The sequence below is a fragment of the Teleopsis dalmanni genome, chromosome 1 (assembly GCF_002237135.1).
Source record: "Teleopsis dalmanni isolate 2A chromosome 1, ASM223713v2, whole genome shotgun sequence".
NCBI classification, from domain to species: Eukaryota; Metazoa; Arthropoda; class Insecta; order Diptera; family Diopsidae; genus Teleopsis; species Teleopsis dalmanni.
This window is the reverse complement of record NC_051846.1, coordinates 193248400-193261439: the sequence shown is the minus strand read 5'-3', so window position 1 is coordinate 193261439 and position 13040 is coordinate 193248400. Positions and strand designations below refer to the sequence as shown.

The 13040-nt window shown below is 23.6% G+C and overlaps 1 protein-coding gene and 1 non-coding gene across 2 annotated transcripts; both read right to left on the bottom strand.

Annotated features, from left to right (window-relative positions):
• Nucleotides 1-1053: 1053 nt before the first annotated feature.
• On the bottom strand, nucleotides 1054-11981 carry LOC119670985 (branched-chain-amino-acid aminotransferase, cytosolic). The gene is made up of 7 exons (XM_038081459.1): nucleotides 11848-11981; nucleotides 4766-5182; nucleotides 2656-2886; nucleotides 2224-2348; nucleotides 1898-2079; nucleotides 1673-1827; nucleotides 1054-1585 (listed from the first exon to the last, which is right to left on the bottom strand). The coding sequence occupies exons 1-7, from the start codon at nucleotides 11875-11877 to the stop codon at nucleotides 1397-1399; spliced, it is 1329 nt and encodes a 442-aa protein (XP_037937387.1). The 5' UTR covers nucleotides 11878-11981; the 3' UTR covers nucleotides 1054-1396.
• Nucleotides 8540-8679, bottom strand: LOC119673563. The gene has a single exon (XR_005252081.1). It is a non-coding gene; the product is annotated as a U4 spliceosomal RNA (small nuclear RNA).
• Nucleotides 11982-13040: the final 1059 nt, after the last annotated feature.

Here is a 13040-nt window from a genome sequence, read left to right as displayed (position 1 = left end):
GTGCTTAAATTATGAGCATAAATTAAAGAAATTAATGACTAAAATTAATGAAATAAGAATCCATTTTTAATTTGTCCAAAAATATACATATATGTATATATTTATTTTTTATTGAAGTGTATATTTTTACAATAAAATCTTTAGGCTTTAACCTAGAATATTTATTTATTTTATAATATTGTTTAAATTAATGTAAGAAATTATTTATTTTAACTTTTGTCACAGCATTTTTTAGCTTTGTTTGAAAGCGTTAAATTAACTTTTAACTTTTAATTTTTAAATTTTCAATTTTTATAAAAAATTTTTGCAATTTTGAATTGTTTCTCAAAAAAAACATATTTAAAATCAATTATATATAATATTTGAATTAATTAATTGCAACTTAATAAATAATAAATGCACATTTTGCCGGTACGTAAGAATAAAATTACAATTTTTTTGCTTCTGTAAAAATAGTCCCTGAGAATATATATAATATTTATATATATTTAAAATTAATAGGCATAAATAACATATTCTATTAAAAAATGCAAATAAATTTTTTATTAGAAACAAAAATGAAATGAAGTAAAATCTTAAGAAACTCTTACACTATGTTCCGAAACAACTTAATTTCTCAAAAATCTTAATTTCATCTTCGTTTCAGTGAAATTAAGTTGTTTTTTCCATACAAAATTCTGTTTTGAGGTTAGAACGAAATTAAGAAAATTTGACTGTCTGAATATAGTATTAGAATCTTATTATTTTGCTTTATGATGTTTGGCTATTTATTCTTGTTTCTAAAATTTTTTGGTCTATTTTTTACAGAATATAATTTTAATTTCTAACATAAAATATAAAAGCTTGAAATGCTTTTTTACGAGTATAACAATTGTATGTGATGAAAGAATCTCTTTGGTCTTCAAAGAAAGACTTAAAATGCTCTATACGAGTATTAGTAATCGATACTCCTTATGTATAAGTATGCGAAGAATTTATGTAGTATAACTTAAATTAAACGCCTAAACTACTAACTAAACTACATAAAAAACTTATATAAGAATATATATATAATAAATAATTTATATAATAATGCTTTATCTGTTTGTATACATAAAATATATGTACATACAAAGTTTGTAGGACATTCATATGCAGCCTTTAAGTTTTTAATATGATTCTTTTAACGAAAACCCAACCAATTAAAATTATTTAAATGCATTAAATTAGTTCAAATTCGAGTGTTTACGTTTTTGTATTTAATTACCCTACCAGCAAGTAATATCTAAATAATTTGGATTTAAACTTCGCTGCTCTCTATATATTTAACGACTATTAATACACTTTCGTTCAAATAGTTTTAAAAAATTTAAATCTATTCTCTCCTTAAGTTTAAATAATTAATCTTAATAGAACACTAATCAATTTCAACAGCCCAGGGATGTTCAATTTTGCCATACTGTATATCGGTTAATGTATCACGTATCAACTCATGTATGGGTTTCTCTTGTTCCATTGTGGGTATATACAAATCTTGACCCATATAGTTAATACGGTTAATGGGGCTAACTACGCAGGCAGTACCACAACCAAATAATTCAAACAACTGCAATGAAAAGAAATATATATATTTAATAAATTGTTATTTATTAATATATAGTTAATTATATATAGTTAATGAAAAAAAACTTACTCTTCCTTGATTAAGCAGTTCGCATATTTGTGGCATGGTAAATACGCCTTCACGTACTTTAAATTTACCCCATTGGTGTGCTAAAGCTAAAATTGAGTCTCTTGTAATACCAGGCAATATGAGTCCATTCAAGGGTGGTGTGATCAGTTCTTTCTCTAAAATAGTAAAAAAAAGTTAAATTAAATATGTATAAACTTTTCATATAAAATTAAATTGTAAATTTACCTCCTTGATCGTTAATATAGAACATGAAAATATTCATTGTACCAACTTCAGTCAATTGGTGATCCTCTCCATATAACCACAATACTTGGTTTAATCCTTTGCGGGCGGCTTCTTTTTGTACATTAATTGTAGGTGCATAATTGGAACCCATCTTACGATTACCAACACCGCCTGGCCACGCTCTAAAAAACATGATAAAATTTTTTTTAAAAATAATTAATATAAAATGTTTTATAAGGTCTCTATATTGAAATATAGAAATAGATAAGCAAAATAGTCAAATAAGTAAAATGAATATATTGAAAATATACAAGTTAATATCTTACCTTGTGTATCTGGGATCTGCTAACAGTGATACAGCACCATCAGAATCAGCCTTAAAGTAACTGCCGACAGGGCTCAATATTGTGTAAAGTAGGGCGGAATCGGAGGAAGCAACACCCAAAGTTGGCTAAAATAAAGATAAATAAAAGATAAGTAAATAAATTGTAAATAATAAACAACATAACATCTAAAAATTTATTTCTTAAATTTGATTTTATTATTTAATTTATAATTTTATAGTCTTAAATATTAAAATATTTAAGCGTCAAGCGTACTTTATATTTATTGGTTAATATATTTTTATATATTTTTATAATATATATTTATATATTATTTATTTTATATTTTGTATTTTATGTTTTATATATTATATTTTATATTCAAATTTATATATCTTTTTAAAATATATTTATTGCTTCAGATTTAAAACTTACATCAATGCCAATTAAGGTGGGACGTATATATAAACTGGCAGCTTCTGTATGTGGCACCCATTCTGAGTCAATTGACAATAGACGTGATATACATTTAATAAATTCTTCACCTTCAAATGTTGGTAATCCAGAACGTTTAGCAGCTAAATTCATTCGACTCATATTCATATTTGGACGAAAGATACGAATTTTGCCATCAACACCACGATAAGCTTTCATGCCTTCAAAGAGCTAAAAAGAAAAGTTACATATATTTTAATAATCAAATATATATATATAGATATAACGAGTTAGTTAGTTATGGTGGAGGAAGGAACGAATCATCATCAATTACCTAATATATAGATATAATATATAAACAAAGGGGTGTTCACCCTTTCGAAAAGGGAAAACATCAACCGATCTCTTTAAGCTACAGTATCAACAATAACAATATTATTATTATTGTTATTGTTTTTGCAATAAATATTGCTTTTGATAAGAAATCAGACGATATTTAAGATTATTCTAAATAATAAATCTGCGAAGGTACATGCCCTTCATCAAGTTGTTTTGAAGACAAGTTCAGATTAAATTGAAGTGGAAAACATATTTAATTATTAGAGAAGCATCTTTGTGACGTTAGTAATAAAATGATTATTAAAATCTATGTAAATTACTAATTTGTTTTTAAAAATAAATTTAATATATTATTATTCTTTATTTTTTATTTTATTTGATTTAATTAGTTGCAATCAAATGATAATTATATATTAAAATACGTTTGTATGTAATATGTCGAGTTGGGAAACAAAACTATTGACTAGATTTCAATAGTTGGCGTCAGCATTAAAATAGATCTGATGAAATATTTTGGGAGATAGTAAATAATCTTGACTTTTGAAATTGAAAATTTGTTGTTAATGCAATGATTTAATAGAATTCTTTTTACTGTTAGGAGCGTGCGAATTCGGAACTAATGTTAAAAACATTGTATTATAGTTTGCAGTTACTAGTGACTCGGAAACAGACAATATTTTTGCACTTAGTTACTAACCCAAAAGATTATGCAAACTTACGTCAATGCATTGCACGTGTTAAATACTACTTATTTTTCATAATAATTAAATATTCTTTATAATACAAAAAAAAGTGAGATTAGTTCCAGACGTCGTATAATATATTATAGAGATTTACATAAACATACTTATGGGTGTAGGCATGTATACCGGTCTTTAAGAAAACAAGTTCTTACAATAGTGGTATTTGCAAATTAATTATAAATATTTTATTATATTGCATAATAATTGTTTATTTGTTCCTATAGTAATTACATGAGAAGGTAGGTAGCTATAAAATTGACCGGTATAACAAAGAATAGAAAATTTAGATTAAGAAAAATGGAATTTATATTGAAAAAATATTCAATATAAATATTAATACTATTTTGGCATTGAATTTCTGACAGGAATTTATAAATTCATACGATATTTGCTTAAGTAGGTAGAGCTAAACGATGTTATTGGAGAAAACATGACAAGAATCAATGAAAGAAAGAGGTGGCAGGTTCCGCCTCTGCGTTTGTGGAACACAAACGTAAGATCGATTATTAGACGTATGAATACTGCTTCATGATTTCGTAAAATAGATAATGGGATTATTGTCTTTTGGTGAACCAGTGTACTTTCACTATACTATGTAGATCTTTCGCGTTAACCATTGACCCTAACAGAGCAAAAAACATTCATACCTTTCAATGAAGATCAGAATATATCGTATTAAGGAGTTTTTAATATCAGCGGTATATTCGCTGTCTAACTGATGTTATGAAATTTTTAAAAATGTTAAAAAAATTAGTTATGGTGTTTATCATTAATAAATAAATTGTCATTAACTTTCTATTAAATTTTCTGGGATGAAAAATAGTATCTACAAATAATCTTATTTTCACTTTAAGAAAAACCTTCAAATTGATATAACTATTAAATTTAATACAATAGTTTCTTTAAATGATGACTATTCTATGTATTTAAACTTTTATCCTAATAATAAAATAACATTAAATTTATAGAAAATTAGAAATATCATATAATAAAAAATCAATAGATTCAAAAGATTTTTTTAAACTCACCTCAACCGCATAATGCAACACCTTCGCCGCTGGATGCATAACCAGATTTTCCAAAGGTGTAATTTGTGGTTTCTGCCAGCCGCCCAAACTCTTGTGATAGTAAATTTTTAACATATGATCTGTGAACAGTTTACCAAAGCTGAGTTCTTCATCGTTATCGGGTTTCGGTTGCAATTGTTGTGGTGTCGCCAAACGTACATTGAGTTGTGATGCTCTGAACTGATCACCTACATCAGGTTCATGTGTAATTGGTTCCGGTGCACTGGTATATTTAGTATTGATCGATGAAGTGACTTGAAAGTCAGCATTGAGATTTGTTTTAGCAGCTTGTTGAGCAGTTTTCAATGATTGAGTGCTACACAGACGTATCGATTGCTCTATAAAACGTATCAGACGATGTTGATTACAGAATATATCCTAGAAGAAAAATATAATACAAATAAATTATTATACTCTCTATTACATATGTAATATATATAAACATATTGGGTCAAGGAAAGTTTTTTTTTTTAATTCAATAATTTTTTTTCGTCATCGTAAAATCGCTAAATCGTTATATGTTACAATTTGACTAAAGAATGTGTAAAATTTTATTACGTCTTAATTTTTTTATAAATTATATGTTAATTTATATATTAAACGCAATTACGTTTAATTTATGCTCATCGAAGTGCTATAATCTTTCTGAGGAAATGTATACGACGACGTAAAAGTTCATTGTTCATTTCTTGAAGTGTGGTTTTGTATTTTGATTTGTGAGCAAAGTGCCATTCTGGAATTGCATTTCATTTAAATATATATTTTTTTAATTGAGTTAGGTTCGATTTTTGGGAATTCAATTGCCTAGAATTGAATTTTCTATGTCAATTAACAGAAACTTACTGCGCCTTCAATTTTCAAATAGCAAAAATTCCTATGAATATTTGTGTAATCTACTTGTAAAATGTCGAACATTTATTAAAATAAATTATTTAAAGTACTTCACAGTTTTAAAATATTTTAACTTGAAATACACTGATGTTATAATCTTGAATAAAATATAAATTGATATAACGATCAATACAATATCCAAAAGACTCACTTTGTCAACCCTATAACAAATATATACACTCTAGACTATGAATTCTATAAGCCTAATAACTATAGTAAAATATTCACTTCAATATTTCTTTATTACCAATGTGTCAGGTAAACGTTCCTTTTTTATTTTTGGTAACATTCCTAAGCTTCTAATGTCTCCCACCAACTGTTTCTTTTATCTATATAATTAACATAGCACTATGACAACTTTTATTAAGTCTTCTATTAAATACCTTTAATTATTAACGAAATATTGGGTTGTTTAAACAAAAATTAAATTTTTTTACAGTAGATAACTTGAATAGTTATTTCTGATATATTAGTATATATTTATTTTCTCTCAAAACGTTGGAAATGCTTTCCGTTCCGAATTATATATGAAAATATAGAATATTGTATGGACTGGCTGGTTTAACTAACTTTACTAGTGTAAGACTTAAGATATTTGGATGAATTATTTTTAATATACTAATATTTAAGAGAAATGATTTTTAGGTAGAGTCTCTTTCACATACTCTATTTAGGTAAATATTAAAAATAGTTTCATCCGCCGTCCATATTATTTTTTTTTCATGCCACAAGGAATCACATCCCAAAATTAAAACATTTCGAAACTGTATATTATTAAACAATTTTTAAAAATTAAATTTATTATTAAAATAATCTAATCTAATACAATATTATATGTATGTATGTAAATCTATTAAAATGTATGTAAATTTCTTATAAAGTTATTGCCATTTCGTTGTGTATTCACTGATAACCCTTAAGTTCACTTTAGCTAAAGTTTATAGCCCTAATACTCATATATATATATTTAATTTTTTCAAATAAAAAGTATAAAATAAAATTAAATTAAGAAATGTAAATGGCAACAGTGGCAGACAAGATTTGGCATAGTTTAATATGATAACCTCTACTGTGACGAAATCAATCGAACGAGTGCCATTGTTTTTTGATGATTCAATTTTAAAAATTAACTAATTTAGTTCTGTGGTTTTTATATATGTATGTATATGCACATGTTTGTAATGAATAATTTAATTAAATTTAAAAAGAATTTTATTACGTTTTCTTTTCAATATGAATTTAATTAAAATAACTGTTTCTCAAAATTTTTGTGTTCCCTTGACAAAACTAGTTTAGTTTAGTTTTGAATTAAATTATAGAAATTTTTTTTTTATATAGAATTTTGTCTTTTAAATTAAGTAATAAATAATATCAATAGATATTTCGGCTGATGAAATTTAATCAAAAATGAAATCAAATCTCAACAAAATAAAGTAGTTATTGACCTTAAGAAAAATAAATAATATTATTTGAATACATTTATTAAAATTTTTTGTTAAGAGATTTTAAATGAAATTATTAAAAGAATTAAAACTTTTAAATAGAAAAGTTTTTTCTTATTCTTGCAAACAGAATAAACAAAATTGTTTATATATAATTAATAAAAAATAAATAAAAAAAAAAACAAAAAAAAACTTTCTATTATTTATAAATATTGATTCTTAGCAATTTAATTTAAGATTCTTTTATATATTATTTTATATCATGTATTTAAAAAATATATATTACTTATAAAATAATATCATTATATAAAAAATATACATTATTTATGTATGAAATAAAATGAAAAAATTGGACAGACACGATTTTTATAAATACTGACGAGATATAAAAAATAAACAAGAATTATTTTGAACGATATAATTAATGACGGTATATGATATTTATTATTATATTATTTATTTAAAAAAAGTCATTTATTAAAATTAAATTTTCTACAAGACTGTGTGCAAATATGCATAGCTAGACCTATCCGATCGAACTATTATATTATCCCATAAGTTTAAGTCCACCATTATCCATCCATAACTCATTTTATTATAAAATATTTCTATAATGAAACTTATACTTTCAAGGGAGAATTGCTATATCTGAATTTTTTATATCCACATGGCTATATTTATGCCATCGATCTATCACGTTTAGATAGCGAATATAATTACACAATCCACTTTTTATTATAACAAAATTACTCCTATTAGATTTAGTTATTGGTAGAGTATCGCTTTAAAATACCCCATTGGCTACTCCTATGCATGTGTATTATATCTGGAGTTTATATACAAATTTTTTTTTAATCTTATTAATTTTCTTCTAATTATAGGCTCTTTTAATAATATAAATTTCAACAAACATACGATTGTGTCGTATATTTCTCATTTAAATATATTCTTAATGAAATATAGATAGCACGCATAATATAATTTACCTATAACAATAATTTTAATTTATTAATTAATTGAAAAATAAAAAAATTATAAATTAATTAATAAATAAGTAAGAATAATTATTTATTAATAAATAAATAAAATAATAAAAATATTTATTAATAAATAAACAAAATAATAATAGTTTTTATTAATAAATAAATAAAATAGTAATAATTATTTATTAATTTAAAAAATAAACTACTATAAAATACTTATTATAAAATAAAAAAGTTATTATTAAAAATAACAATACATTAATTAAAGCATATTATAAAACACTGTTTTAAAAATTAAATTTAATTTAAAGCATACACAGACTATTGCTATATATAATCACATAATTTTCTCATTATGTTTAATATATTTCCACCATATAACTTATTTTAATTTCTATATTTGAATGTATTATTAGTCAACCCTCTCGGGTTTCCAAAAATTGCCGTAGTGGACGGTATTTCACGTCCCCATGGCGGGGTATTGGTTAAAGTTTTCAACTAGCAATAATCGCACCTCAGTAGAACTTCATCGGTTACGATATCGCCTCTGCGCAAAGCTAACGACTTCTACACAATGTACGAGTTATAAGTCTCAGAAATTTTGAACTCGATGAGAATTATAATTTCACACAAGAAAAAATTTTTCATGCACAAGTAGAATTGTTCAAGTGAGTTTGGGTTTTGTATTTGCTTTTGCTTTGCTTCTGCTTTTGCTTTTGGTGTGGCTGCTGTTGAAATTCAGGGGTTGAAAATTCGCTTACTTGCTTGTGCGTTAAGTATGTATTTTGATATTTTGTGTTCGTTGTTAGTGTAGTTTGCTATATTAGTTTTAAGTGCACGTGTTGCACATAGTAAACTAGTATTTTATGAATGAACTTTGTTTTTGCGTTTCTAGTATTTGCTGGCACATGCAAAGGAATGAATTTATTTAAATTTTATTTATTTAGGAATTTAACAGTCTTGCGTTAAATAATTTCGTGTTTATTTTAGTTGTTTGATGTTATTAACTGTCAGTTTTTAGTGACTATCTTATCTTCTTAATTTATATTAGAGTGTTTGGTTAAATGTGCAAATAATATATCGGTTTATATCTTCTTGGAAAAGGGCAATACCCGAACATGTTTGTGAAAAATGCATTTTATCAATGGCGTGAAAAATCGTTAACAGATATATTTGAAATGCTTTAATTATATTAAAAAAAATTATGTTTAAAATAAATATTATTTTTATATTATTATATTAAAATATAATATTATTTCTTTTTAGTATGAATAAATTGTTTAAAAATAATTTTAGATTGAAATAAATTGTTTGTTATTTAATATGTCCTATTTAATATATTTTATATAAATTTAATTTCTTATAGTTTATTAATAATTGTATAAATTTTAAGTTTATGCCTAAATTGTAAAAAAATAATTTTATATTGAAATAGATTTTTTTGGTTTATTAATAATTGCATATGTTTTAAATTTATACATAAGTTGTTAAAAATTATTCTTTACTAACTTATATTTTTTGCAATATCTTTGTAATATTTCATATATACTTTTTAATTGTGGTTCTATTATTATTAGTATTATTATTATTATTTTTAACTCAAGAGCCATGTTATAGATTAAACATTTCAAGTAGGCACTTGAAACACCAGGTCTGAAATCCATATGGTACGGTATTTGTATGGAATTCTATCTGAATGAAATTATTAGACTGACATATACTATTCTTTTAAAAAAATAATGATTAATTATTAATTAATAATTTTTTAAAATCACGTTTTTTGTATTTAGGTATTAATTGTTAAAGAATATGATTAATTTGATTGGTTTAAATGAGAACTATTGATTACAAATCTGGCTATAGATTTGATCTATTTAATTTTTCAAAATTTTATGTCTATTTTTTAGCCTACTAATAAACCTTATTTTCGATTTAGGTATTTTCTGTTAACGAATATGGTTAATTAGATAGGTTTGAATGAGAGCTATGAAATCTTAGGAGATTGTATAAAATTATAAAAATACAAACTATATATTTTAATGAAAATTTTTGGTACTAAAATATTAAGCCTAAGAAAATAGTTCTTTTTATTAAAATTGACTTTAAAAATCAAATTTATTAAAGAACACTAAGCTTCATAATAACATCAACATAACATTTAGTTTCGATTTTATTGTTATGAAAGTACTCTCAATATTGATTTAAATTAAATTTAAAATAATTTAAAAAAATAGTTTAAATATTAATTTCCAAAAAAGCGTCTTTATTAAGAATTAAGTTAAGACTATAAAATCGGCTTAGTTTATTAGTTGGGAACTGATAAAAGTAAGCTATATGTGTATATATATGACTATTATTACCTCTAAGAAGCTTTTAAAATTATTCATAATTCACTTTAATATAAATTCAAGCTATATTGAAATAAAAGAACTGATAAAAGTAATAGTATATAAGCTATATATGATTATTATTACCATTTAGTGACTTTAGAAACTATTCATATTTAAGTTTGATTAAATTACAAACCATATAAAAAAAAATTTTGAAAATATTCCATATATTTAAATTAATTAGGTTAAATTGTTAAATCAAATGCATTAATCATTACAAAAAATATACAACTTTCAAGCAAATTTTGCAGTTGCTAACTCAAGATATTGAAAAATTTCAAAAGAAACTAATAGGAAAACGAGTTATAAAACCGTATTTGCATTATTCATAAGAAAAAATGATAAAAAAAAGTGTATTTTAAAATTTATTTTGTTTATTAAATAACAAAATAAAAACAAATTTTATCTTTTTAAGTTTATGTGTACGATGCCGGCCTTAAACTTCAAAATTCATTTTATTTACTTTTTTCCTGTGTACTCTCTTAATACCGAAGAAGTCAAACCAACAAAAAATGTACCGAGTAAAAATATTTATAAAAACGAAAAAGATCTCACATATATAAATATTTAATTTATGGTACACAGTGTATGAATATAAAAATATCTGCACACAAAAAATATACTCACACACTAAACTAAATAAAAAAAGATCTATTAAAAAACTGAAGGAAAAAAATCAGCCATAGAATTTATTTAATTTTTTTTTCTCTTTTTAATTTAAAAATAAACAGAAAAGATTTTGACATAAAAAATTCTTTAAAAATCGGAACAATAAATAATGAAACCGTAAATAGTGATTACTTATGAGATTTACTATATATAATATAATATCATGTAAAAAATTGATTTTTAACAACAATTTTTGTATATAAAAATCGTTTGACTAAATTTATTGAAAGTTTTTAATTTAATTTTTATAAATTTTTATGGTATTAAAATAATAAATAATTTTTTTTATTTAAATATTCATTTTATTTATGGTTTTGTAGTAGTGAGTGAATTATTTCTAATCTATTTGAAATATTTTCGTTACTGATATTTACATAGTTAGTAATTTTTTTAGAGTGTATTATTTATTTTATATATATTTAATATTTTTTATATAAAATTTAGTTGTTTGTAATTGATTTAAAAATTAATTTATGTCGAATTATTTATTTATTTAATCAAATTTTGTTCTTAAATTTAGATTTTGATAGTTTATTATTAATTATTCTTAAATAAATAATTTTTTGTTACTATTTTTTTAATTTTTTTTATACATATTGAATTTCTCTGTTATTTACTTTGGATTTTTTAATCTAAATAATATTTATTGACTGTTGACATCTACACACCTTAGCACATATAGCCATTTGGGTACGCATTTTAAAAAAAATATATATTATTTTAGCTGGATTACACAAAAAAAGGAAGTTCCAGAACCTTCACAATAATGTTTCAGTTCTTTTTCAAATATTTTTTTTTAAACAAAAAAGAAAATCACGATTTTTTATAAGTCTCGTTTTTATAACAAAATATTTTAATAAACTTTTATATTGAACAATAAAACAAATATATATATATTGTATATATAATAAATAGTCTTTAATATTTTCACTTTTATCTTTAAAAACAACACGTTAGATATTTTTATTGCTCTTTATTTAAAGAAGAAACACGTCTGAACTGCACGAAGTCTTGCCACTAACTGACATGAATTGCGGTTGCGGGTTCTATCTATAGGCAAGCCAGACAGCTAGCCGCTCGGTTAGGACTGATAAGACTGAGGAGGGAGGTAAATGGAGCAGCAGCAAAAAAATCGGTGATCTTGTTGCTTGCGTAGATACAATTCATATGAGCAATTGACAATCTCCAAGAGCAAGTTTGAGTAAATGAGCGAAGACAAGTGTAGCGAGTACATGTCAATATGTATATATTTATTAAAATAAAATAAAAAAAATAAAAAAAAATCACTTATAGTTTTTTTTAAACAGATTCAACTGGGGAATGACCGAAGCGGGAGTAGAGTGAGGTACTTTTAAATGGTATTAAAAGGAATTTTTGTCTTTATATAAAAAAGATACTTTATACCAAATAAAATTTTATACTCACATTTGAAACCAAACTTTTTGTCGTGGAGTATTCTGCGTCTCACTGTGTTTATCATGCATTTGAAGACAAATTTTAGCCGGTCTTCCTCTTACTCTGCAGGTCTTTAGGAGAATTTTCTTCACTATCTCGTTTGTTTGATATTTTATTGTTGTAATTATATTTTAAAGTATCAGTAAAAATATACATAAATAATTAAGTACCGAGATTTTTATGGGCTTAAATACTTAGATATATACATCTGTATATATATTTGAAGAAACTTGAAATTTCACTATCAAGTTCAATATTATTAAACGGGTGTTGCTACTTCACGTTTATCTTATGAAGAATAAATTGATTTTATATACTTATTTTACTTATCGTATATATAACAACTTATATTTGTCAGGTATCAATTATAATAATTAGATTTTAAAGAATTTAATAAGATTTAGAT

What these genes read in the sequence shown, in the direction of transcription:
- LOC119670985 (XM_038081459.1), bottom strand. Translation starts at nt 11,877, where the DNA reads ATGCGTACCCAAATGGCTATATGTGCTAAG. An exon ending in AAATGGCTATATGTGCTAAG is followed by an intron (nt 5,183 to 11,847) that starts GTGTGTAGATGT and finishes TTTTTCTTCTAG; the next exon opens with GATATATTCTGTAATCAACA. An exon ending in CCACCTTAATTGGCATTGAT is followed by an intron (nt 2,349 to 2,655) that starts GTAAGTTTTAAA and finishes TCTTTATTTTAG; the next exon opens with CCAACTTTGGGTGTTGCTTC.